The sequence below is a fragment of the Musa acuminata genome, chromosome BXJ1-5 (assembly GCF_036884655.1).
Source record: "Musa acuminata AAA Group cultivar baxijiao chromosome BXJ1-5, Cavendish_Baxijiao_AAA, whole genome shotgun sequence".
Classification (NCBI taxonomy): domain Eukaryota; kingdom Viridiplantae; phylum Streptophyta; class Magnoliopsida; order Zingiberales; family Musaceae; genus Musa; species Musa acuminata.
In genome coordinates this window covers 39,750,232-39,776,910 of record NC_088331.1, presented here as the reverse complement: position 1 = coordinate 39,776,910, position 26,679 = coordinate 39,750,232, and the positions used below count along the sequence as shown (strand labels likewise).

At 35.5% G+C, this 26,679-nt stretch overlaps 3 protein-coding genes across 5 annotated transcripts in view; 2 read left to right on the top strand and 1 right to left on the bottom strand.

Moving 5' to 3' along the window:
• Positions 1 to 6,663, bottom strand: part of LOC135674258 (phosphoinositide phosphatase SAC6-like) — a 33,137-nt gene extending 26,474 nt beyond the window's left edge. The window contains exons 1-5 of one of the 3 annotated variants that reach the window (XM_065183929.1): positions 6,553 to 6,663; positions 6,120 to 6,253; positions 5,960 to 6,049; positions 2,566 to 2,730; positions 667 to 750 (exon numbers count right to left, since the gene is read on the bottom strand). In XM_065183929.1, the coding sequence (XP_065040001.1) occupies positions 667 to 750; positions 2,566 to 2,719 (238 nt within the window). In that variant the 5' untranslated portion in view covers positions 2,720 to 2,730; positions 5,960 to 6,049; positions 6,120 to 6,253; positions 6,553 to 6,663. Of the gene's footprint in view, positions 1 to 666; positions 751 to 2,565; positions 2,731 to 5,196; positions 5,459 to 5,959; positions 6,050 to 6,119; positions 6,254 to 6,552 lie in introns of those variants that run through there. The other 2 variants (XM_065183928.1, XM_065183931.1) reach the window with 2 other exon arrangements.
• Positions 6,664 to 9,692: 3,029 nt separating this feature from the next.
• On the top strand, positions 9,693 to 12,601 carry LOC135675086 (G2/mitotic-specific cyclin-2-like). The gene is made up of 12 exons (XM_065185357.1): positions 9,693 to 9,939; positions 10,051 to 10,114; positions 10,209 to 10,299; positions 10,385 to 10,441; positions 10,529 to 10,574; positions 10,653 to 10,805; positions 10,915 to 11,055; positions 11,246 to 11,335; positions 11,439 to 11,660; positions 11,764 to 11,862; positions 11,943 to 12,121; positions 12,230 to 12,601. Exons 2-12 carry the CDS (start codon positions 10,060 to 10,062, stop codon positions 12,378 to 12,380), a joined length of 1,284 nt encoding a protein of 427 aa, XP_065041429.1. The 5' UTR covers positions 9,693 to 9,939; positions 10,051 to 10,059; the 3' UTR covers positions 12,381 to 12,601.
• Positions 12,602 to 13,772: 1,171 nt separating this feature from the next.
• Positions 13,773 to 26,236, top strand: LOC135674257 (uncharacterized). Its single transcript, XM_065183927.1, has 10 exons — positions 13,773 to 13,927; positions 14,032 to 14,090; positions 14,160 to 14,200; positions 15,209 to 15,240; positions 16,372 to 16,400; positions 21,919 to 21,955; positions 23,174 to 23,230; positions 23,562 to 23,638; positions 25,622 to 25,695; positions 25,939 to 26,236. The coding sequence occupies exons 1-10, from the start codon at positions 13,844 to 13,846 to the stop codon at positions 25,956 to 25,958; spliced, it is 510 nt and encodes a 169-aa protein (XP_065039999.1). The 5' UTR covers positions 13,773 to 13,843; the 3' UTR covers positions 25,959 to 26,236.
• The last annotated feature ends 443 nt before the right edge of the window (positions 26,237 to 26,679 follow it).

Here is a 26,679-nt window from a genome sequence, read left to right as displayed (position 1 = left end):
ACCAATGTTGGTCCTTTACAACTGGATGTATGATAGCCTAGTGAAGTTGTTTTTCAATAAATTAATAAGATATGTATGTTTTTTGGTACTTTCTACTGCTCATTCTCCTGTTGGAAAAAAGAATGCACAATATATATTTTAAACTTCCATGAATTGCACTGATCTTGGCCCAAATTATTTTGCTAAATGAAATTCTTTGTTTTTGTTTATTCACTACATCTAATATTTCCCTTCTTCATATTGTCTTTTTTTTTTTGGCTAAAACACTAAATCAACAATCCCATCCAACTGGTCCCTCTAGGTCTCAGTCCTTTATGTGATTTTTGATCCAACACTGATCCTATCCCTGGAACATTCATTAAAACATGCAATGCTTTTAGCCGACAAGATTTGACCATGTGCTTTGCCATAAGCACATTTTCAAACCTTTGTGGCACTTGAGCTTCTATTAACTTCCTGGTTAAAAACAATGTCCACTACCATGCAAGAAGAACAATTGACACTAATTGGATGTCCACACCAAGTATTCCTCAGACAGACATAGAATATAAGTTGTACAATTCTTTTATATTATGCCATCCTACAATGAAGAAAATATTATGAAATAATCAAATGCGCATGACAAGAATAGCAAATAGTCAATGCTAGTGATGGTAATGCACATACCTACTAAAAGCTTAAGCATGCCAATCACACCAAAGATAGTACGAACATTTGGAGATTCCGTCGCACTGCATTTTGAAAGCTCACCTGTTCATAGCATGACATAAATGAAACCAGATGAACCTTTTCCTTATTAGTTTAAACTTTAAAATTTGTAACTTCCTTAGTATAACCCAAGAGCCATTAAAAAATTTGACTAATTAGTGATACATAATAAGATCAAAATAATTCCAGTACTAATTAGTGATAAACAACTTGGTAAAAGAATCCTTGGATGGAAGAAAATTTATGACCATTTTTGCTATCAGAGATGATATAGGCAGACGAAGATAGAGAATTGGAGAAGCTACTGGATATCAAATAGAACTGATAAAACTCAAATGCAGGGCCACCGCAATGGATGACACTTTTACTCAATCATGTAATTTGACCCTACATAAAATGACAATGCACAATTTAACAATTTTACATGATATATATGTGCGCATATGGACATGGTTCACAATTTCATATAGTTACAAAATTACAATTGTAGCATAAATGTCATAGAGAATTGTACAGCATATATAGAAAGAAAGTTTTGATGAATACATTGGAGCAAAATGATAAACACATCATGTTGAATGCGTTTTCAAGAGTTGGAATCAAAAAATAAAAAGAAAAAATAGTTGAACATTAAGTGAAGTATTTCATTCAGTGAATGATCTTCACCATTTCAAGTCGAGGTCTAGACCAAGAGCCTGGCAAATCATCTACTTCAAGAGAACTTTATCTCAAGCTGAGCTTCCTCAGGAAGTTGGCTTGGATTTCCACCATCCGAGATCTCATCAGGTTTCCACATTGGGATTTGACCAGATATATTCATATCTTAAAAGCAATAGGAATCAAAGATGAAAGCCAGGTCAGATCAATTTCTATGTATCAGATTGTCGATCAAATTTGATACTAACAGTCAGATTTATAAATCTACTTGAATCTTAATTGAATCTTTATACTAATCATGTCTAGATTTAAATAATGTATCAATTTCTTGAGCAAGCATTAGTCACATTTTATGGTGGTGTATTCAATTATTTAAGGACTTCTAATTTACTTTGATTCTTCCTCGACCATTGAAAGCACCAAAAGATGATTTGATAGGATGAATATCCATCTCAAGTACAAAGTCAGTAGGCTGGTTATTTTCCACCCAAAGTAGAAATAACTACAGCTATTATAACTATCTATGTTGGTTGCTTTTTCTAAATTTTATCCTTATCTACTATTCTAAACAGGTTAGCATGCATGAGATCAAGTCTGTAACAGCCATTACGACTCGGGTAAATCACTTGGATGCTTGTTAATGAAAATAAAAGTGCTTTATATAAGTTGTATAACAAGACTACAGACTGTAATTTTAAGTTCTGAATTCCTCTATATTATTGCTCCGCAAGAGCATGATTGTTGTAGTAAAGAAGAAATATATCAGAATATACCATGTCTCACTTGGTTTACTTCCAGTAGTTTCCATCATTTAAGCTCTTGTTACCACCAATCAAAGACACACAGCAGCAGTTTTCTCACAACATATATAACTTCATCAATGATTGAAGGTCAAGAGTTTGCTATCTGTAAAATTTTCCTCACATCACATGGATAGTGAGGTAAAATGGTCAAGCTAAAGAACAGTTATACTATAACTGATCACTGTCTTCCCATATTACAAAGACTCATATGGTTTGTGTATTCATCAAAAGTGAAAAAGAATATTTCAACCATCTCTGATGTGGGCATATATGCACACATAAGATGATAAGGGATTAAAAAAGGAAGTCCTGTTACCATGCTTATGCTATTTCAAACAATATTAGGGAGTGAAAATAAAGGAGTCAGCAGAACAACAGCAGGGCATCAAGAACAAACCTATTAAGTTAATTGATCCATCAAAACGACTGATTGACAAAAATGACTCAGCAGTGCCATCGATTGGTTCAAGTATATACTTGTCTGGGAATTGCCATAACCTCAATCGTGTGTAAAGCTTTTTCTCAGGAGTGCCCCTATTTGTATCATTCATGACTGGATATGCTGGAAAGTAAAAGACAAGGCATAGACATCTCAAGTCATTTGGTTACACGAGGTCCAAAGACTCCAAACTAATTCAATAATAGCATAATCCATTGAAGAGGAAAATTAGTACATGAAGAAAGTAACACTAGAATAGCAATTCAACTCTGCATATATCAAACTGCAACTGCAACGACCTAGTCAGGGCAAACTATGAATCTGAAATTCCAACGCGAAATGCCTATCAATAAATACTGTTTGATGAATTAGCACATATAAATGAGAAAAATATACGATCAAGACTCCAATTTGCACTTCCATTGCTTCATGACTAAAGAAAAAATAAAACCACAACAAATATATGTTTACTTGATTGTTAATGTAACGCATAAGTAATTGGAAATATTGGAGAATAAAATGGTGGCATTCAATAATAAAATAATAATGATCTTAAGTTTTAAGACACTTGAATCTAATATAAGTTACCAATCTCCAACTCAATGCTATCATATTCCAAGGCAAGACATCAAATTTCAAAACCAAATTCTCAAATTCCCAAACAAGTTCTAAGGCACCATAAATAATAGCATTCTGTAAATTGTGTCCTTGTAAATTGAGGTCATTCATTAATTAGGGTTGTTGAGAGCCAAACTAATTAATAAGATAGGAGATAGTTGAGATATTATATGTATAAATCACCCATAAGATGAGAGAGGGAGAAAGTTTGGGAGGTAAATCATTGTAATTGAGCTTTTAGCTCTTTGCTATCCTAAAAAACGAAAAAGGAAGTTCTCTGTTCTTATAGCTTAGATTTCCTCTCACCCTCTTCCCCTTCTTGTTCCACATCATTTGCTATCAGAACCTTGCTATTCTCTTGGTCTACTTCCCACTTCTTATCGGAAATAGAGAGGACAAAGGGCAATGTGGCAAAGGAATGATGGGACACATGATAAAGATGAAAGGGATGAATAAATTGAAGCTCTACAAAGACAAGTTGAAGACCTTAGAATGCATCTTGAATGTCAAGAAGACCATGGCTCTAGAAGCTCAACACATGACCATGCAAGTGACGGGTCCAGGATCGTGAAACCCTTTGCAACCAAACAAGCTACAAGAGTGTCATTTATGGCGGGATTTCTACATACAAACATCAATATCAAGATTGATTTGCTGGAGTTCCTTGGATGATTTCAACCTGAATAGTTCTCAATTGGCTCAGTGACTATGAGAAATTCTTTAAGTACAGGAAGTTGTCAAATTCCAAAGCAAAACACCAAATTTCAAAATCAAGCTATCACGTTTCCAAAGAATCAAGTTGCATGACAGTTTTGGTTATAGACACGCTCCATTGTTCATTATCTGACAGGGGCAGAAAAAAAGTTCAATGTGATGATATCTGATGTTGCACAATTTTGACATCGTTCAGTCTGATGTTGCATAATTTAAAAATGTTTTATAACTTGTCCTTGTAAATTGAGGTTATTAACTGAGATTGTTGAGAACTGAAGTATTATATTCTATAAAATGTAGTTGAGAAAATTGAGATCCTAAATGTACAATAGAGGAGAGGAAGGGAACCTGGGAGGCAACCTTGAATTAGCATATAAATCATTGTAAATGAGTTTTAAGCTCTTAGTTATCTGTTATCCTAGGAAAAGGAAAAAAGAAAGTTCTCTTTTCCCTTATCCCATGGCAGATAAATGCAAATTCACACTTCGAGAATTCAGACAGCAAACCCAAGAAAGTAAGAGAAGATAAATCCCTAGAGACTAAAATTTAAGAGAGGAAGCAAGAAATTCTAGCAAACATATGATTTTTTGATCACAAACATAAAGGTTCAGAGAGCAAACCCACAGAGAAGAACAGAAATCTCGACAAATCAGAGAGAGATCCCAACATAGACAGCATAAACCCAAGAGATGGAAAATTTTATATAAGAACGAATCTCCGGCAAACATACTAGTTCTTGATCGCAAACAGAGAGACAAATCCCTAAGAATTCAGAGGTCCGACAAGAACCAGAATCAGACAAATCCCAATAAAATAAACAGTTAAAGATGGAAGATCAAAGGTCCGACAAGAGCAAGACTCAGAGACACACATAAAGGTTCAGAAACCGAACCCATAGGGAAGAATAGAAATATCGAAAAATCAGAAAGATGTCAGAAAAGAGAGAAGGAAAATTTTGAATAAGAACAAATCTCCGGCAAACATACTATTTCTTGATCTTAAACAGAGAGACAAATCCCCGAGAATTCAGAGGTCCGACAAGAACGAGAATCAGACAAATCCCAATAAAATAATCAGTAAAAGATTGACGATCAAAGGTCCGATAAGAGCAAGACTCAGACACGCACACACGATTTCCCGATCTTAAACAAGAAGGCAAATCCCCACTTCAAGAATTCAGATAGATCACAAACCCCAAAAGAATTTGAACCTAAGAGAGGAGGAGATCAAGATCGAGGATTCTTGATCGTTGGTTACCTCGACGGCGAGAGAAGACGGCTTAACGAGGCGACAGTGAGGGCGCGGGGGGCTGGAGAGGAGGAGACGAGGGAAGGGGAAGAAGTATAAATAGGGGCGGGAGAGGCGGAGTTGGAGGGATCTGAACGTGCGGGTTTCGCGGTGGGGAGGGCCAGCGATCCGCGAATGGGAGCGTCCGCTGCGCAACGCCGCAGTCCGCTTCAACGGAACATGGGAACGACGAGGGGACTGAACGAAGGTGAACAGGTCACCAAGTGCCGGTCGTGTCGTGTGGGTAGTCGGATGCCACGTAAGAGCTCCGAACTAATTAATTATGTGATTGAAATTGGGTCAGACGGCAAACCGATGAAAGCCTTAATGGATCAATTAATTAGGTGATTGAAGGTTCTGAGTTTGTTGTAAACGCTTAGTGCACAAATTATGTAATATTTGAATCTTCTAAAATGAAATTGATTGAAACGTATGTTGAATTATTTATCTAAAAAGAAACAAATATACGAATATAACATTAGGAGTTATGACTTCAACGAACACCTTGATTTCGAGTCTCTAACACCATTTGAGTTTCTTTATTTTTGTTAACATTCTTAATGACAAAATCACCTTCAATCAATTACTGCCGCAAATAAAATGAAGAAATTTTTTGGGAATATTTGAAGCTATTACATTTGAAAAGAGAAATATGGGGAAATACTTTAGAAATCAGAGCAACACTAATCGTAGAGAAACAGGGAAGTCGCAAATGTACTTAAAAAGGACTCACTTTCGCCCGCCTTGCATTAACAACAGAGGTGGGAACTGGGTACCTCTCTGCATGTCGAACAGGATCATACCTGGAAGGGAAGTAGTTCACCTGAAAGCAACAATCACATGAAACAGTTGGACAGAATACCTTTCGAGGAAGTAGAAGAAACTTAGACTACCTCCTCATCCCTGTGCATGAAGTTCCTGAATCCATCATGGTGGACAGAAGGCATGAGGCCAAAACTCCAGTCTGAAGAAGCTTTTCATCTGAATCATGGACTTCAGGCACTGTAATTGCTGGACAGAAGGCAAGCTGCTCATTTACAGAACCCCAAAAAGAATCATCAGCAACAACTCGAACGATCCAAACCTTCCGCGATACCCAATAAAGAAGGAAGATCAATGAGAACAGGTGCACGGATTAAACAAATCGGTAAAAGATCAGAACCAAAACAATGAACTCGAACCATTCGATTTACAGCGAAAGATCGAGAGGAAAAAACCAGGGAGACCAAAGATTCGACGATCATTCGACTTCCTTAGTTTGGGGAAGAAAAGAAGAATAGAATATTAGCTTTGATCCCTCATGGGTGGACGGAGTTGATACCCTACCGTGTAAGGATCCATCGCAATGCCTAGTGGTTGCTTCCCTCGGACAAGAACGAGGAGGAGAGACGAACCCCGGTGTTGTCGATCGCCAGCTTCCCAAACGGGGCAGGCGAGTTCGTTAAATATGTTATCTCAAGTCACTCTGGGTCGAATCGAGCATGGGTTGGCGATTTGCGTGTCCTCGGATCGGATTCAGGTTTCAGGACAAATCTGGCGGGGCCCACGCTTAAAATATTGTCGATGAGCAGTAAGACCACTGGCACGTGTCAGTTTATAGTGGGATATGGCAGCCGTCTTCTGTTCATGAATGCCGGTATCGGATTTGCCCTGGTTTAATATACTTTGTTCGAGTCCCGTGCGTTGGGTCGGACCGCGTGTCATTTGGACGCGTTTCGCTTGTTAGTGGGCTCTTGCTGCCGTATTTTGTGTTGGCTCGCGCGTACTGGATCAGCTGTATTCGCTTTGCGTTGAATTGGATGTGGGATTGGTGAGTTGTGTCGGGTAGGGTTCAGGATTTAACTTAAACAAGTGGGAGCATGAAATGAAAGGAGTCGATGAGGTAATCCATGGCATCACTCGACGTGAATGGAACCAAATATGGCAAAGTAATTACGTCCGTTGGATGTGCCATCTGTTGGTGATGCGATGATGATCATGGTGGTTTTAGCTCTTGGTTTCAAGTGCGTTTGAGAGAGGTTGTTTGATTAGGTAATATGCTGTTTTTAAGTGTACTTAAAGTCGAGATAAATATATTGGGCTAATTATAGATTAATTTATGTAATTAATTATTTTTAGCATCGATCTATGTACTTTTAAAAATTACATTACAATTCCGAAACATTTAATTTTATTTTTTTATTCTGTTGGCAAAAATATCATAGAGTTTATTATTGAGCACATGCTGATTTTGTCTCACTTTGATTTTTCATTGAGCATATATGGTATTTTCATCAATAGAATCGACAATATGAGAAAAAATAAGATTAAATATTTTTATTTTTTAAGTATAAAAATCCTAATGTAATTTTTGAAAGTATAAATATTAAGATGTTAATGATAGCTAATTACAGGAGTAGTTTATAATTAACTTAAATATATTATAATAGATATATTAAATTATTAATATATGAATATATAAATAGATAAAAAAAATAAAGTGAGATAGAATCATATAAAAATAGCATGAATATATTTTTCATGTATTTATGTATATATATTATGATGAGATCATGTATTTATGTATATACATTATGATGAGATGATGTGACCTGATAACACAACCAATACTTTTTGAATATGTAAGAGAATTTTATTGAATAATACAAAATAAATTATTAGTGTCGCGATTCACGATATCTAAAATACTTATGTTTGAATTAACTATAATACTTAAGTGTTTGAAATGGAATCATTACTCTAGAATAATCAAAATATCTAAAATACTTATTCTCTTCCCCTCTCACCATGGGATCAAGTTTAAGATAATAACATTTCAATCAAACTGAATTAACAACAAAACAGGAAGACGAAATTTAGAATTTTTCTCATACTCATTTCAAAAATGCATCAACTCTAGCAAAATTTGCAAGAGAATGGGCGTCTCCTGAACACATTCTAATTGCAATGCAGTGGGCGTAACATGACATTGTCAGATCTGAAAGAAGCATCACATTCTAATTGCACTCCACCGTTTTGAGTGTTTGGCTGCCGCCATTGGGAGGGAAAGTTGTCCACTGTGCAGGGAACACAGGCTCCTCCTAACACTTCCGAGTCCCAAAGTTTTTACTTTCCCTGGTCAGCTTTATATTCTGGTAATAAGATCTTTTATTGGTGCCTCTTCATTTAGTATGAAGAGGTCTTCCCGTTCTCTTCCGCTTTATATATATATATATATATATATATATATTATTTGAGTGAAATTCTAAGAAAAAGCCTTTTCATTTTAAGATTTTGCATTGGATTGGTCGGTCTGCAAAATGAATCGATCCATAGTTTTAGTTTTACAGTATGTTTTTATAGATTTATGATAATTTTTAGAGAGGTCATAAAGGGTAGGTAATATAGATTTCAAGTTTTTACATATATTATTAATCATAAACTAATAATATATATAAAATAAACTAATTATATATCTTATAATTAGCTATCGTCTCGATTCCTTTTCAAAAGATATTTTGAAATTATTATATTTACGAAAGTAAAACATTTAATTCGTTACTCCAACAAAACTTATTTTTACCTTTATGATATTATCTTTTTAACTTTGTACGAAGATATCAATATTTTACTTTCGTAAATATAAAGATCTCAATATAATTTTTAAAAATAAAAAAATTAATACATAAATTGAGTTTGTAATATATTTTGAGATTTTGTTTTCTGATGAAAATATTTTTGTAAAGGCTTTAAAAACACTATAGTTATACTTAAAAATATTATAATATTATTTAAAACTAATATAGTAGTGAAAAAAATTATAGATGTTTAATTATCACTATTATTCATGCTTAGTGTAAAATTAACCTAAATATTCTAAACATTTCAAGGATAGATAGGTAAAAACAACTTTGAAGTTATGATTACCAGTTTGACATGAACAGTGCTATGCCCAATGAATTCAAATCACCATATTGGCCCCACAACTTTGTGGAACTTTTCTCATAAAAAAAATTTGTTTCATTTATTTGATGAATTTAAGTCAACAATAACAGTTTCATCTGATTCTGAAATGAATATTTTTTGGATTTGTGATAATTAAAAATATTATTTTTGTTCTTTTTGGGATGCGTGAAACAATTTGATATGCACAGTTGAACTGCAGCTTTCCGACACGCTCCTTGGACGACCGGGACAGGGCATCGGACGGCTGTCAGTGAACGGTAAACATCGATTACCCTATGGGACCACCGAGCCACGGCCGTCTGATGGACCCCCGAATTCCCCTCACGGAAAACCATTAAAGAAGGAAACGCCGAACCGTTGCGTGCGAACCCATGAGAATTCGAAACGCAACTAACCGTTGGAAGGTCGAGTGCGTTTATCCGTCCAGATGTGATCCGACGGCTTTGATCTACCGGCCGTTGGCTTTGATCGCCACTGGGGGAAGCATATCCGGACATCGCCCCCTTCTTCACGTCCAAAGGTTCCTTCTTTTCCCCCTCGACCCTCTCCTTTTTGTTCTCTTCCAAACCCCATCGAGGAGAGAGAGAGAGAGAGAGCGAGTTGTCGAGAGCGGGATCGTTAGGTCGGCATCGATCTGCCCGATCCACGGGGGACGCAGCTTGGTTCAAGCCCTCGCCCCCCAATTGGAACTCACGGCGAGCTGAGGGCTGGGACCTCGGAGTCGCGGATTCTACTCTGTCGATCGCAGCGAGGAGGGGAATTTGGAAGGTTCCCATTCGTTTCTTGGTGATGGTTTTGTTGGTTCTTGGCGGATCGATCCGTGAATCTTCGAGCTGTCTTGGTTTCTTGGTTTATCTTGTAGTTTCTTTTGGTTTCCAGGTGAGGGAAATGGACAGAGTTGACGAGAACAGCCGGGGCATGATGAAACCTGCGACTCTCCGAGGTTCTTGCTAGAATTCACTTCAAGATTCTGATGTTTGTATTCGAAATCTCAGCTGAAGATGACTCAATTCCTCCTTTTCCTTTTGCCGTCACAGATATGGGCGATCGAAGAGCGTTGAGGGATATAAGGAATTTGGTGGGAGCGCCACCGTATCCTTGTGCGATCAACAAGAGGGGATTGACAGAGTAATGCATAAAAAATCGATCTTGTCTTCGACTGATTGTTTTCTCCTTCCGATCTAATTTCTCTTGCACTCTTTCGATTCCACAGAAAGAGTAATTTGGATGATAAGAACCCATCGTTCGTGGCTCGACGGCCAGTGACAAGGTTGGTCTGAGACCGAGTTAATTTTTCTTTCCCATCCTCTTATGTTCCCTTGTCTGGCTTTAACCGGCTGATGTGTTCGTTTCCTAGAAAATTTGCGGCTACATTGGCAAGCAAACCACAAGCTTATCGCCAGGTAATTTCGCGCGATTAAATGATCAAGAAATGTACTATTGTTACTCTACAGAGATGCTTAATTTTGTTTGTGGGACAGCATGAGCAAGTGGGAAACGAGAGCCAGCACGAGATGTTGCCACCATCTGTATCAAGTTCAACTGCTTTGGATAGTTCTATTGCCATCGATGTGGATAATTGTAGCTTAAGTGACGACATAGAGTTGCCCACGGTAGAAGAGATGGAAGAAATGGTCTGTCCCAAACTGCTTAGCGTCTTTTGATGGGAAGAATTTTAAGTTCATGCAATTGCTATAAATGTACTTCATTTATGAGCCATTTTAATTGCAATTAATGTTGTAGGATAACTGCGATCTCAAGGAGGTCGAAATGGAGGATATCGTTGCTGAGACTGTTCCGGATATCGATAGTTGTGATTCAAATAACCCACTTGCAGTGGTTGAATATGTAGAAGAGATATACAACTTCTATAGACAAACCGAGGTGAACTTTGACCCCCCAGTAATATGAAAGTTACTTGCAGTGATTTATTTGAAATAATGCATTGATCGATCTGGGATTAAGACTCTAAATGCTAATCAGTCTCACTTGAAAAAAGCTAATAATCGAATCATAGTTCTTTTGCTGACATGATTGCCATTACCTGACATGCAATGAATGCATTCCTATACAGGTTACAGGTTGTGCGAGTCCCCAGTACATGTCCCACCAATTTGACATCAATGAAAAAATGAGAGCTATTCTCATCGACTGGCTTATAGAGGTGAAACATGACATTGAATATATACTATATCCTCAAGAATCATTATGTCATTGGTCACTAATTTTATATACTCCATGATTATTCCTGAAACTTTCCTCCACAGGTGCACTACAAATTTGAGCTGATGGAGGAGACTCTCTTTCTAACTGTAAATATCATAGATCGGTTTTTAGCGAGACAAACTGTGGTAAGAAAGAAGCTTCAATTGGTGGGAGTTACAGCTATGCTTCTTGCTTGCAAGTACGAGGAAGTCTCTGTCCCAGTGGTAGAGGATCTAGTGCTCATCTCTGACCGAGCTTACACGAGGGATGAAATACTTGATATGGTAATAGTCTTTTTCATGCTTGTGTAGTCATGGCAGGCTGGCTGCCATAAATAAAACTCTGGAATAGCTGAACAATTGTTTTTTATTTAACTTTTGCGAGCAGGAAAGGCTGATCCTCAACACATTGCAATTCAATATGTCTGTGCCAACTCCTTACGTTTTTATGAGAAGGTTTCTCAAGGCAGCCGACTCTGACAGAAAGGTAAAGACTTTCTTTTGTTTGGGTGTTTACACATGTATGCATGTATTGAACATATGGATGACACACTTGTGCAAATCCAGCTAGAGCTTCTGTCATTCTTCATCATAGAGCTTTGTCTGGTCGAGTACAAAATGCTCAAGTTCCGCCCTTCTCTGTTGGCTGCTGCTGCAATCTACACTGCTCAGTGTTCTCTTAGAGGGTTCAAGTATTGGACGAAAACTAGCGAGATGCACACTGCCTATTCAGAGGAGCAACTCCTGTGAGTTCCCGTCTATGTCCCTTGTTCTTCATTTGATTGATCTCTTTGTGTTCCTCCTGGATTCCAGTTCTAACATGTTTATTTCATTTATTGATGGTCGTGTCTCAGCGAGTGCACTCAGCTAATGGTGGATTTCCACCAGAAGGCTGGTCTGGGGAAGCTGACTGGGGTACACAGGAAGTACAGCACCATCAAATATGGACACACAGCAAAATCAGCACCAGCTCTCTTTTTGATGAACACTGGTCTCCAGTGCTAATTCTCCGCTGGCGAATCCTAACTTTAACATGACCGATTACATGATGAACCCAGTGCTGGGTGCAACAGAAGTTGCAGAAGCTGCAATCGAACTGTGGGAAGTCAGTTCATCCCATGAATTCTTCTCTTATTTTGACTATGGGGAAGTCAGTTCAGCTGATAACTTTAAGTGCTTGTTCTGCTTTCTACATTTGATGTTGAGACTGCTGTGCAAAGATTTCATTGCCGAATGGAAAAATAAGATAATTGCCTTTTGTAAAATGTCTTCGACTTTACAGATACAACTTTCTATTTTACTGCGAACAACAATTAGCAGGAAATATGAACAAATGACCAAGTGATTTTAGGTTGCTTCTGATGAAATTTAGTTCTTGTTGCTCGTTTGTTTGGATGATTAGTTTTTGTTTGCTTTGTTCTGAGCTAATGAATAGCCATTGATTGCATCGTCCCGCTTCTAAGAGAAATGGGTTCCCTCTCTCCTCATATCTAAACACATATTTTGATAGAGAAGTAGAGAGAACAAACTTTTCTTTCTAAATTTATTTATTCTTTCTCCAAAACCGGAGATATTCGGATAAATAAAATTAACACTATTTTTCATTTCAATCCAAATAATGAGACGGAAAGTGAGCTATTTTATTCTTTTCTCTTCCCTTTCATGTTCATGTTCCTCCTCTTCTTCGGACAAAGGAAATTGTAATCATTAAGCTTTGGAAAAATAAAGAAATTTTAATTGTTAAGCTTTGGAACTATAAATTTAAGATCGAATTTTTGAGAAAAATCTCTTTTTTGATTTTTCCTGAGAATTATCACATTTTCATATATTTCTAGCAGTATTCTTTCTTATTTAATATTTAGAAAATTCTTGATTTGATAGTCAGCACCTATCCCTTTTCTCTTAATTTTCTTTTCTTATGGACCTATCTATCTATCTTTATGGATAAGTCTAATTATAATATTTATATAATATATTATAATATTTTTAGTAATACTAATATAGTATTTTATATTATATTATTTTTAATAATACTATAATATAATATAAAAATATTATGATCGAATCGATTCACCCGATAGTTCTAAAGGTATTCCTGATATTAAACAAAAAAGATTGCATTATTAGAGAATTATGAAAATAGGATAAATTTTCTTGAGAAATCATCCTAAACTTAAAATAATTTGTGATGGTAAAGAATAAGATTGCGTATTTATTGTCTAAAAGGAAAGCTTTAATCTTTTTTTCCCAAAATTTGTCTGGGTATGTCCACCACGCTTTAACAATCGCGCAACATCACATCTTTATGATTCGCACAAGGACCAACATCAGGGACGTATAAGCGCGCGATCACATTTCTTTAGGATTCGCTCGTGGGTCGAAGGCAAGAACCCAAGGAGATTGGACCGTCCCCTATAACTATCGGCCCATCACCACTCTCTCCCGCATTCTTGTCCTCGGGGAGCGCGATGGAGAACGCTGCGGTTCTCAGGGAGTGGTTCGAGCGAGTCGATTCCAACCGCTCTGGCAACATCACCGCCCTCCAGCTCCAGGTCCGTCTTCTCCCTCTGCGCTCTCTCCCCAAACCGCAATCGCCTCCTCCTTTTTCGCTTCTTTTTCGTACCCTAATCTTGATCCTGGATGAACCGCCGATCAGGGAGCACTCTCCGTCGGAAACCTCGACTTCTCCCTCTCCATCGTTCAGCAGATGATCAGGTCCTCATCTCGTCCCCTTTGGTTCTAGTGCCTCGCTGGGACTTGGTATTGATTTTTCTTGATTTGCAGAATGTACGACTTCGATGGAAATGGGACTATGAACTTTGAAGGTGGGTTTGATCCATGCACGAGTAGAATTTCCTTTGCCTTTTTTTCTGAATTGATTAAACTGGTCATTTCCATGGGTAGAATTTTGTTTAGTTCCATGAGATGTTCTACTGCTTAGCATCTAATTCGATACTGCAGTGACCAACTCTGGGATCATGCTTAGTCATTTAATTATCAATTTATTCACAAAATCTTTAAGGACACATAAGTCAGTTGTGTTTTCAATGCTGATATGGTCTCACTTACAATTTATATGGCTTGTAAAGGGACACTTTGTAGTTACATGGATGTAGACGAGGACCCTTTGTAGTGCATGAGTGAGAAAGGATTTTTGGTGGTTGTTGGGTTCTTAGAATCAGGATCGAGTTTGATCGGTGTACAATATGAATTGTAATGAATCTAATATGATTGCATATGTCACAATCAGATTGTTATGGATCAGAATAAAATATGTCCATAGTTGATCTTAATGAGAATCAGAGTTATGTTACAATTTGTTGTTACCCCCAAATCATTACCTTGCAATTTTGCTCCATAGCTTACCACTATCAGATTAAATTCTATACTTATTTGATGTATACATTTTAAAAATATGTAAGACTATATATTTAACTTGCCTTCGAACAAATCGGATTAATGTTGATCATATCTGGCCTAATTATTGGTTGGAGAATTGGATCGATCAGTTATAGGGTCAGATCCATATTCATGTTATGCTGAGTCAGATTTTGTATTCAATCAGGTCATATCTGATCAATTGACAAGGCTACTCAGAATTTGAGGATGTTAAATTTCACAAACTACTGAATTTATTTTTTATATTCATATGTTGATAAGATGTTGCATATTTGAGTATGCTAAATTGTACAAACTACTGAATTTCTTTATTGTATTCAAATGTTGATAAGATGTTCCATAAGTTCCTTGGTCTTGCTCACTTAATGTTGATATGGCATATTGATGTTTAAAAAGTTCCTTCATTAATTGAATCCATGATGTTTGTTTCGCAGAGTTTGTTGCACTTAACAAATTTCTTCTCAAGGTTAGTTCTTCCATCAGTTGAGTTTACAAAAAGTTTATGGTAGAATTTCTATGACGTGAATTGGACAGGACATAAGGCTATATATCCGCAATCCTATGTTTTTGTTCATGCGTTTTATTTCTATGTATCGTAACATGTATCGAACCTCTTTTGCTGATTTTTAGCATCATTAGGCAAAGAGGGACAGTATCTTGTGGAAAATATAGTTAAAACAATTTTTTTTCTAATTCTAATTATTAGCTTCCCTACATTGGCATGGTTTGATCTGAACTGTAGGACATGCTTGACTCATCTAAGGAGACCATTCCTGTTTCTGATAAACCTTAGGAAAGGACTTCTAACTCAGATGGTTACCACTCGCCTAACTTGAACTAACAGGGTGTTTCAGTAGAGTTATTGGGCTAGATTACTAAATCATGACTTATATAAAATCATGTGTACTGGCTTTGTTTACTAATTAAAATTGTTTTGGAGTGGTTTACCTCTTTCTTGCTTTACTAAAGAAGAACTTGTCCAATGCACACTCTCCCCAACGTGGGGTTTGAGGATAGTTACTTGATGCAGTTAAGCTACTTTGGCACCAAGGCTTGCCCTCTGGTTTCCTGCTTTACTAACTTATCATTTTTTACATTTCATATTGTTTTCTTTTACAATTAATGTGAATATATATTTTTTTTGTAGTTTTGACTTGACAATGAATGTCATGTACTTCAATGAACATTTTGAGTGCTATGGTTTCATTAATTTTCGTGAAAATCTCCAACTTAGTTCATGACAACAGATTATCAAATCAAAGTTTTAAGCCTTTGATTATGAAATGATAAACAACAATAAAATAAATCCACTAGTTTTTCTTCAATGGATCTTCATTTATTGAATCAAAATTGGGTCTATTATTAGAAACCTTGATGTTGCTATTTATTCGATATTTTCTTTACTACTAATAAGTGAGCATAATTTATTGTTATTTTGGGTTAAATTATCTTGTCTAGGCTGCATATCTAACAGAAGATGTATTGTGTCTCAAATATGCCTCATGACCTTTTTGTGTATTATTTGGGAACATCATAAAGTATTTTTATTGGCTTTGGTGCTTCTGTGTTGATTGGCATTGTTTCAAATCTCTTGTAGGTCCAAAATTTATTCACAGTTCTTGAAAGGTATTGTACTTACCCTTCTACATGCTGTTCCCTTTTCAGTACTGTGATTGGCAAAGCCTTAACTGGCCACGCTATAATTTTTTCAGTCCCATTGTAATAATATTGCAAGCTGCTTTGATTCTCCTAGATCTCTTATTGGGTCCATTAATTTGCTGCAAAATACTGGCCTTTTTTAGAAGAAAAGTTTATAGCTTTTTTTCTGTACTTGTGAGGTTCTTTATACTGTGGTGAATAAGTAATATGGTTTTAAGTACAATAAGGTATGATGAACTGTGGTAACCTACACATATGTTCTTTGAGCTGTTTTAGGTGCAAAAATTGAAATTCAGTCCTTTAATCAAATTATCAATAATGGAAAAACTCTTAAATGGCTTGTTCCAGTAAATTTCTTTTGGGTTTTAGATGTTTCCGTGTTGGAAGGTAAAAGAGCTTCCATGTACAAGACAACAAGGTCGAAAACTTAGAGGGAAAATAAAAAAATCATTTCACACTCTATGTTTTTAGGCATTTGATGCAGTGCATAATGAGCATTGAATGCTCCCAAGTTCCAAGATAATATATTCCAAGTTCAATCCTATCAAATTTCAAGAAAATGGTTCGTATCTTGAGATAATTATGAAAATTCAAAACCATCAAAGGACAATGCATCATGAATTTAATATGTATTGTAATTTGTGCTTGATTTATAGCAAATTATGACTTATTAATTAGGTGGTTGAGGGATTCAATGTATAAGGGATCTATAAAAGGGGAAAGAAGAAAGATTGGTGGGGCATTCTAGTTTTTGAAACCTTATCAAACTTTTGTATTTTGAGTTATTAGCTCTTAGTATCTTTTGAAATGAAGAGAGTTCTCTTTATCCTTCTATATCTCACTTCATTTCTCACTCTCTCCTCTCGTTTATTTGTTTCACATCATTTGGTATTAGAGCCTTGCTACGCTCTTGGAGTACTTCATTCTTATGGTAACTAGAAAGGGCGATGCGGCGAAAGAATGATGCAACCAAATAGAGATAAAAGGGATGCAAAAATTGAAGCACTAAGTTGATAAGTTAAAGAGCTTACCATGTGCCTCAAACATTAAGAAACCCATGGCTGTAGAGGCTTAAGCTATGGTTATGCAAGTGATGGATTCGAAGATATAAATCTCCTTACATCTAAATAAGTTGTAGGAGACTTATCCATGGAGAGGTTTTTTCGTGCAAATGACAACATCAGGGTTGACTTGCTGGAGTTCCTTTGTCGACTTCAACCTAAAGAGTTTCTTGATTAGCTTAGTACCGTTGAGAAATTCTTTGACTACAAGGAGATACCTGAAGACCGAAAAGTAAAATTAATTGCTATAGGCTTTAAGGTTATGCTTCAATCTGGTGGGACAAGGTGCAAGAGATGCGCCTTCGGAAAGAGAAGATGAAGATTTCATCTTGGGAGAAGATGAAATCTTGACTTTGTGAGAATTTTCTTCCATTTAATTATGTTCAAACTCTTTTTTCACAATATAACAATCTTCAGCAAGGTAGCAAAACCGTCATCAACTACACTGAAGAATTTTACAAGTTGATGACCCGAAATAACACTTAAGAGACAAAAGAACAACTTGTTGCAAGATCTGTCGATGGCCTACGAGTTATGATTCGAGATGAAGTGGAGATGTAACGACTATGGAAGTTATCCGATCCTTATCAATTAGCGCTAAAAGTTGAAGCAAAACTTGCTAAAAGTGGAGCAAAGAGGCATTCTAATGTTCCTCTACATTCCTCTACTAAAGCTAACTCTGCTCGTGGAACAAAAGCTAGCGGAATTTACTCCTAAGCCTTTAACCCAAAGGCAAGGAAACAACTTCCTTACTTTAAATAAGTTGACAAGAAAAAGCGAAGAAAGTGGAGTTGTATTTATGTCAGGTACTAAAGAATGCATCCAGCCCATAGAATTTCTTGGTAAAGTAGAAGCAATTTTGGAGGAATTCAAAGACATCTGATCTGAAGAACTTCCTAGTGGTTTGCCTCCTCTTTAAGACATTCAACATCGAATCAATCTAACGCTAGGAGCAATCATTCCAAACAAATCTCATTACTGGATGATTCCAAAAGAATACGAAGAGTTGAATAAATAAGTTATGGATCTACTGCACAAGGGTTATATTGGGGAAAGTTTAAGCCCATGCGTCATTTTAGCTCTATTAACTCTAAAGAAATATGGAACTTGGCGGATGTGTGTTGACAGTCGAGCTATCAATCGAATTACCATCAAGTACAGATATTCTATTTCATGTGTGGGGGATATGTTTGATATGCTTGCTAGTGCTAAACCAGGATATAATTTTTTTTCTAAAATTGATCTTCGAAGTGGTTATCACAAATCCGTATTAAACCATGAAATGAATGGAAAATTGCATCCAAGACTCGAGAAGGTTTATATTAATGACTAGTTATGTCATTTGGACTTTCAAATGTTCTGAGCACCTTCATGCGGGTAATGAATCAAATTTTATGTTCTTATATTGGGAAGTTTGTTGTTGTTTACTTTGATGATATTATTATTTATAGTCTCAATAAACTTGATCATATTGAATATTTGAGAACTATCCTATCAACCTTGAAGGTAAAAAAGCTATATGTAAATCTTAAGAAGTGCTCTTTCATGACCTCTAGCCTAGCTTTTCTAGGCTTCATCTTAACCCTTATAGGTATCCAAGTGGATTATGAGAAGACTAAAACTATCCATACTTTGCCAACACCAACATCCCTACAAGATGTTTGGAGTTTTCATGGTTGGCATCCTTTTATCGTCAATTTATTCAAAATTTCAGTACTATTGCAACTCCTTTAACTGATTGCATAAATAAAGAAGTATTTCAATGGACACCGGAGGCAAACAATAGTTTTGAACTACTAAAGGTGAAATTATCCATTGCTCCTGTTCTTACATTATTGGATTTTCTAAAATATATGAAGTTGATTGTGATGCCTCTCATGTGAGTATGGGTGGAGTACTTAGCCAAGAAGGGCATCCGGTTGCATTCTTTAATGAAAAGCTTAACAATACAAGAAAGAACTATTCAACCTATGATATTGAATTTTATGCTATTGTTCAAGCACAACAATATTAGAGACCTTATTTAATTAAAAGAGAATCTATCTTAAATTTTGATCATGAGGCTCTTAAACATACAAATTCTCAAGCAAATCACAATAGGTGACATGCAAGATGGGTGACATTTTTACAAGAGTATACTTTTGTCTTAAAGCATAATAATGGAATATGTAAGAAGGTTGCATATGCACTTTATCGGCGATAGACACTTCTTAATACTATGTGTGCCCAACTAAAAGGATTTAATGCAATAAGAAATACTAATGATGAAGATTTTGAGAAACATGAGAGTTATGCACGAAGAGTCATCATGAAGATTATGTTATTGAAGATGTTTTTTCTTTCGTGGAATTCAACTTTGTATTTCTAAATGTTCTCGAAAATAGTATATTATCTAAGAACTACACTTTAGTGGATTAGAAGGTCATTTTGGCAGAGATAAAATAGTATTTCTCATCAAAGTGAAATGTTTTTGGCCTACAATCTACCGAGATGTTACACATTATGTGAAAAGATGCAAAATATGCCAAACTTCAAAAGGGCAAACTCAGAATCTTGGTGCATATACTTTTTTACCAATTCCTAATGCTCCCTGGGAAGACATTAGTATGGATTTCGTGATTGATCTATCGAAAACTCAAAGAGGTACAAATTCTATTTTTGTTGTTGTTGATCAAATTTTCAAAATGGCACATTTTATTCCTTGCAAAAAGACTATGGATGCTTCTTATATTGCTAACCTTTATTTCAATGATGTGGTCAAACTTCATGGAATTCTTAAATCTATCACATCACATAAAGATATTAAATTTCTTACTCATTTTTGGAGAAGTTTATAGAAGAAATTTGGCACCAACCTATTATATAGTAGTGCGTATCATCTTCAAACAAATGGATAAACTGAGGTTGCCAATAGAACCTTGGGCAATCTGCTACGATGCTTTGCTGCAAAAAGACCAAAACAATGGGATCTCATGCTACCTCGTGCTGAATTTGCTTCTAACTCTATGGTTAATCGTTCTACGAGCAAGAGTCCATTTTAGATTGTTTATGGTCGTATTTCACCTTATTATCTTGATCTTGTTAAGGTATCTGAATCACCTTTATCAAGTTCAAAGGGAGAGGATTTTGCTATTATCATGACACAAATTTATGAAGAAGTAAATAAGAAGCTTGAAGCTATCAACCAAGTTTACAAAAAAAAGGCCAACAAGCATCGTTGTGTGCAGATCTTTGAAGAACGAGATTTTGTTCGGGTCTTCTTGAAAAAAGAATGTTTTCCGGCAAGAACTTACAATAAACTCAAAGAGAAGAAAATTGGTCCTGCTGAGTTCTCAAGAAAATTAATGACAATGCTTATAAGATTGAACTTCCTCCTAACGTTCGCACTCACTCCACATTAAACATTTAGGATTTATCAGTTTACTATGAAAATAATGACGACAACTCACGGACTTTCTCACATGGGGAGGATGATGCAGTGCATAGTGAGTTCCTAAGTTCCAAGACAATGAATTCCAAGCTTAACCCTATCAAATTTGAGGAAAATGGTTCATATCTTGAGATAATTATGAAAATTCAAAATCGCCAAAGTACAATGCACCATGAATTTAATATGTATTGTAATTTATGCTTGACTTTTAGTAAATTATGATTCATTAATTAGGTGGTCGAGGGATTCAATGTACAAGGGATCTATAAAAGGGGAAGGAAGTAAGATTGGTGGAGCATTCTAGTTTTTGAAACCCTATCAAGCTTTTGTGTTTCGAGCTATTAGCTCTTAGTATCTCTTGAAATAGAGAGAGTGCTCTTTGTCCTCCCATATCTAACTTCTTTTCTCACCCTCTCCTTCTCTCTTCCTATTTGTTTCACATGAATATTATAATTTACTATCTCATTTATTGATAATGACACTTCATATTTCATATTTTCCAACACATAGGGATGGTTATGCAATTATAAAGACTGTTTAAATCAAGGTATGCAATTTCGAATAATACCGTCCGTACCGGTCCGTCAGGTGATCGGTACACGGACCTTCTGTTATCGGATGGTATATATATATATATATATATATATATATATATATATATATATATATTTTTTTTTTTTTTTTTTTTTTAAAGGCGACGTCGCTTCGCCTCGATGACGTCGCCTTTTATAAAAATATTATATATAAAAAAAAATCATATATATATATATTGAGCGGTATACCGCTCGGTATACTGTATCGTATCGTACCGAGCGAACGTCGAAACGTTGGTACGGTACGATATTTCAAACCTTGGTTTAAATGTTATTATTTGTATTAAAGATTGAATTATGATTAATGAAACAAAGAATATAACTATTTTATTTTATTTTTTGTATCCGTACTTCATGGTCAACTACTCGTCTTATTTTTCTTTTCTTGCTTGGACTTATAGGGGCCGTGGATATCTCAATCCTGATGATGTTTACGAGGTTTGTTCTTGTGAATCTCCTATTCAGAGTGTCATTCTTTTTATATGCATCTAATGTTGTCTTAAAACTTTCTATGAATCTATGGCATGTATGCTTCTTTTCTTTTTGCTCAGGAAATAGTAATCAGTTTTTGAAAATCTTCTTTTTTTCCTTCTTGAGTTATGTTGATTTATCGTGGAGTTGTAACTTAGCTTCTTTCCTAATGTCTTGACTATCAGGCAACTTACTTCTGTGTTCATGTATACAAACTTTTCTTAATAATTTCATAGTTTATGTTTGAAATTGTTACAGGCATCCTCTGCTATTTGACTTGATAGTTTTCAGAACTCAAGGTTAAATAAGTTTCAGGATACAAAATTTGGATTGTGTTTGTTGTCACTTATGAGTTCTGTTGTTTCACTTTTACTCATCAATTAAATAACAGACATTTATATCCCATATCCTTAGTGACATGTTTGAAGGCCATTGTTTCGACCTCATCACTAAGTTGCTACTTCGTTTCAACCTCATTACCAAGTTGTACTATTGTGGTTATTTAATTACTACCTGAATTCAGTTTCAATTAGCAGTTACCTTAGTAAATGCTGGGGTTAACTTGCAAGTCGTAGATTTTATTTTTTTGTATTACCATGACAGTTCGCAATGGCAGGAAAATTTTTTATTCAAATAGTTGGGATTTACGGTATTGTTAGTTTTTATTCCTAGATATTATTTTGAGAAAGATCCTCTAGGCTACATCATGCTTTCGGTTAAATAACAACCAGACATGTTTCTCTTGCTTAAGTTTAACAAAATAGAGTGGACACCAGGATCAAAATAAAAATAAAGCATACAATGATGAGTCCCTGCTACATTCACAAGATAGTCTTGATCATGTTATTCTCCATATGGCCAAAGGTATACCTACTTTTGGAATTTACGTGGAGGAAACAGATTGGAAAATAGTTTTAGTGTGATTGATCAATAAAGATGTTATATGCGACCAATAAACTTTATGTTTTAATATTAAATTTTCAAATCTCAAAACCTCTTACATAATATCAGTAATGCAATGAGTGAAGATTAACACTGTTCATGACCATTCTCTGCAGTTATTTACACTTTCATCATCATGCTATTTAAGCATTATATTTCATTTATTTCTCGAGTTGTTTTCACCTTGAAACAATGTATATTTTGTTGTTCGTTTGTTATCATTTGTTTGAAACATTCTTGTAGGGACTTGTCAGACTTGGCTTCTCCCTTGATTCACCTTCTTTTTTAACAGTCTGTGAGGTACAAAACATGCTTTATTTAACATCTTTGAATGGTTGAGAATATTTTCAGTTAACATTTTTTTGACACCAAATACTTTTTCACTTCTTTTTTAACAGTCTGTGGTGTACAAAACATGCTTTATTTAACATCTCTGCTTGGTTGAGGAGATTTTCAGTTAATATTTTTTGACACCAAATATTTGTAGACAGTCTTAGGTGTGTAGGTTCTTAAGGAGCATAATGTCTAGTTTGAGCCACTGATGTGAAATTTTGTTGTTGATATTTTGTCGCTGATATTTTGTTGCTATATATATTTTTTATATTACTTTCTGCTTGATCATTTGTTTCAGAGCTTTGATAAGAACAAGAAGGGAATGGTTAGGTTGGATGAGTTCATCTCGCTTTGTATATTTGTACAGTCAGCTCGGTATGCATACTCTTGTAACTGTTATGAATTTAAGCAGTTTGATAATCTTTTTAGCATTAGTAAAGTTGTTTTTTCTTGAGCAAAAAAAAGTTTGTCCTGCTTATTTGGTATACCAAATTATGAATCAATTCTGGAATATTAATGATAGCATGACTTATTTAATTTGACAAATATATATATATATATATATATATATATATATATATATATATATATAACTGTTTTGGTGCATGTAAAGTTCCAATATGCTCACTGCCTGTCTTTGCTAAATGTCATAATGGAGATAACCAGTTGACTACCATGTATGTTGAACTTGCATAATGGAAAACTCATGAACTAGTTATGTACAGTACATTTGTACCTAGATATGATGTCCAAAATTTGAAATGTGTTAAATCCTGGCAACTACAAACAAAAAATTATGTATGATAACATATACATGTATATATATGACAATTTTTAAGACCTAGAGATGTTATTTAAATCTGAGTTCCAAGCATAAATGGTTAATGTTGTTGTTTCACATTAGCCATTTGGAGTATAAGAATCTTGCTGAAGGAATGTTATTGCATTATATTTAACGTGTTTTTTTGTATGCATGTGTTGTCTATGAATCAAATTGCAAGTTCTGTGCCTGTTTTCTTCCATTTGAAACAAATTTGAAAGATAAATTGGAGCTACAATGAACTTATGCTATAAAGTAACATAAAAATAATATTGAAATTTTAATGGCACTGAAGTTGTTGAATCAATAAAGCTAAATGGTGGGAGACATTTATGTTGTTAACTTGAAATGGTTTGGCTTATGGATTGTTTTTCTGGGTTGAACTTGTATACCTGGTATCATAGTATTCTTTTATTGATGAATTAACATAATTAACACTAAGGAATATTACTGTGCCAAGGACTAACATGCACAATGAAGGATGTGAGGAACTATAAGATTCAACAAGAAAATTTACAATATTAGAGGGGGCAAATATATTGAGGAACATAGACGCTAACATGGATAATGATGGCAAGAAAAACAAAAGATACTATAGTGTCATGTATACAGTAAGTATGAAATAACTTATATAAATAATGTATATATTAAGCAACTAATTTCCCAGAAATTTTTTTGAGTGATTTCTACACAGACAATAAATATTTGAGAAACTAGTTAATAAGTAAAAAATTATTAAAAGCTGAATTTGAGAGACCAATGTGCAGAAAACTCAAATTGGCTTTTTGGGGCAGGGGGTGAGGTTATTACTTGAATCACGTACTTTTGGAACAACTAATGCAAAGAAAAAAGAAAAAAGAAAAACTGAGAGTGGTTGGTTGAATTCGAAGTCATTAGTAGGTTGAGGTACTAATGTGCAAAACAATCAAAAAAATGAAATGGAGAGGTATTACTATACAAAACAAATTTCTGAAGAACAGACTACCATTGGTGAATCTGAAGTTAAAAGCCATTTGAAGCCTGAACCTTCACAACTATATATATATATTTGATGATTCATTTTTTGATACTGTTCCACCTCAAGAACCAAGTGGAAGTAAACAATATCCTCAATTCTATGTTGCTATGCTGCCTTACGAAACAAGCGAAAAATATATACCATATAAAAATATTGCATCTGGCAGACTGCAAAGAGACTATAGAGTTTCATTCTGCTTTTAATAGAAATGATCATTTGTTAGAGAGAGCAGGTTAACCTAGATATGTGCATGATTGATTATTATTCGTTAGTCTGGTTCATTTGAAAGAACTGTTTCTCAATTTTAATGTTGATGTCTTCTTTTCTAAAATAACTCTCATCATCTAATGTCAGCTGTTAAAGCTTCCAGGGTCTAGTGGTACTCTCTGTCCTTCTTTCTAATTAGATGGGACTCTTTTGTGTGTGCTCCATCAGTACAAGGTTTTGCTACAAGTTTATAGCATGTGGAGTGGCATTTTATATCATGCAGGTCAGCTAATTCATTTGTTTTCTGTTGCAGTAATTTGTTTAACTCCTTTGATACAACCAAGCAAGGCAGAGTAACATTGGATTTCAACCAGTTTGTGTACTGTAGTGAGTAATTCTTTTCTTGTTATTTAGCATGCAGGTCAGCTAATTCATCTGTTTTCTTGTTATTTCAACCAAGATTAGAAATTCATAATTTTATGGGCTTGAAAGAATGTTATTTAGGTATGTGTATTAAACTTACAAATGAAATTTACTGTGAGCTAAATAAAACAGAAATCGTGCACCAAGTTTCTTCCTTTAGATTGTATAGCACCGTCCTCATTGGTTTCATTGTGCCTTTGTGCTCAGCGGCCAATTGCCGGATATAAAACTTGCTGATGTGGCGAAGGTCAGTTGCTGGTTGTGGTTCAATCTACTGCATCTCCTTGTAAACTTCTTGTGTATCATTTATCCAACAGTGTAATATAAATGCACAGCTTAGATTCTTGTTCGTCAACATGATGACAGTAATGTGGGCGGTCGAAACCTTTATTTATCTCGTAGTAAACTAAACTATAAACTAGGGCCTTGTATTTATTTCATTGCGGCATCAACAATCTACTCCATGTGGCGCCACTTGGATAAAGGACGAATTATATTTCTGCTATTTGGAATTGGCCCAAAGGACTATTATTCTTGTTGGACATTGTGAATTGTTGTTAGCAGGGTGTGTTCTATTCTTCATCGGAGGTCAGAGTGGTCATCCATCTACCATCCATCGTAAACGATGATGGTGATGCTGAACTTTCTTCGCTACATCAATAGCCAAAGTACTTGTGCATAGAGTGGCGCGACGCCGTGGCTCGCATTAATTTCTTCCTGGCATGATCATGCACCTTGGAATCCCCCGATAGGGGCCGGTACCATGGACTAATCAGAAAAAGGAACATATATGAGACAACTCGTCCCCTCCTCCACCATCAGCCCTTGTCTTATTGTTCCTCCCTCCCCGCTTACCTTTCATTCTGATGAAGCGACAAGCTCGCGGGCTTTATGTCGATTAAACGAATCTTTCTCGATAAAGGTTGAGAGATTCCCGCAAGTAGGCTC

Excerpts from the sequence above, each read along its gene's own strand:
- LOC135675086 (XM_065185357.1), top strand. The coding sequence starts at position 10,060 with ATGGACAGAGTTGACGAGAACAGCCGGGGCATGATGAAACCTGCGACT. Across the intron at positions 10,300-10,384 it reads AACAAGAGGGGATTGACAGA|AAAGAGTAATTTGGATGATA; the intron begins GTAATGCATAAA and ends TCGATTCCACAG. Across the intron at positions 10,806-10,914 it reads TAGAAGAGATGGAAGAAATG|GATAACTGCGATCTCAAGGA; the intron begins GTCTGTCCCAAA and ends TTAATGTTGTAG.
- LOC135674257 (XM_065183927.1), top strand. The coding sequence starts at position 13,844 with ATGGAGAACGCTGCGGTTCTCAGGGAGTGGTTCGAGCGAGTCGATTCC. Across the intron at positions 13,928-14,031 it reads TCACCGCCCTCCAGCTCCAG|GGAGCACTCTCCGTCGGAAA; the intron begins GTCCGTCTTCTC and ends ACCGCCGATCAG. Across the intron at positions 16,401-21,918 it reads TTATTCACAGTTCTTGAAAG|GGGCCGTGGATATCTCAATC; the intron begins GTATTGTACTTA and ends TTGGACTTATAG.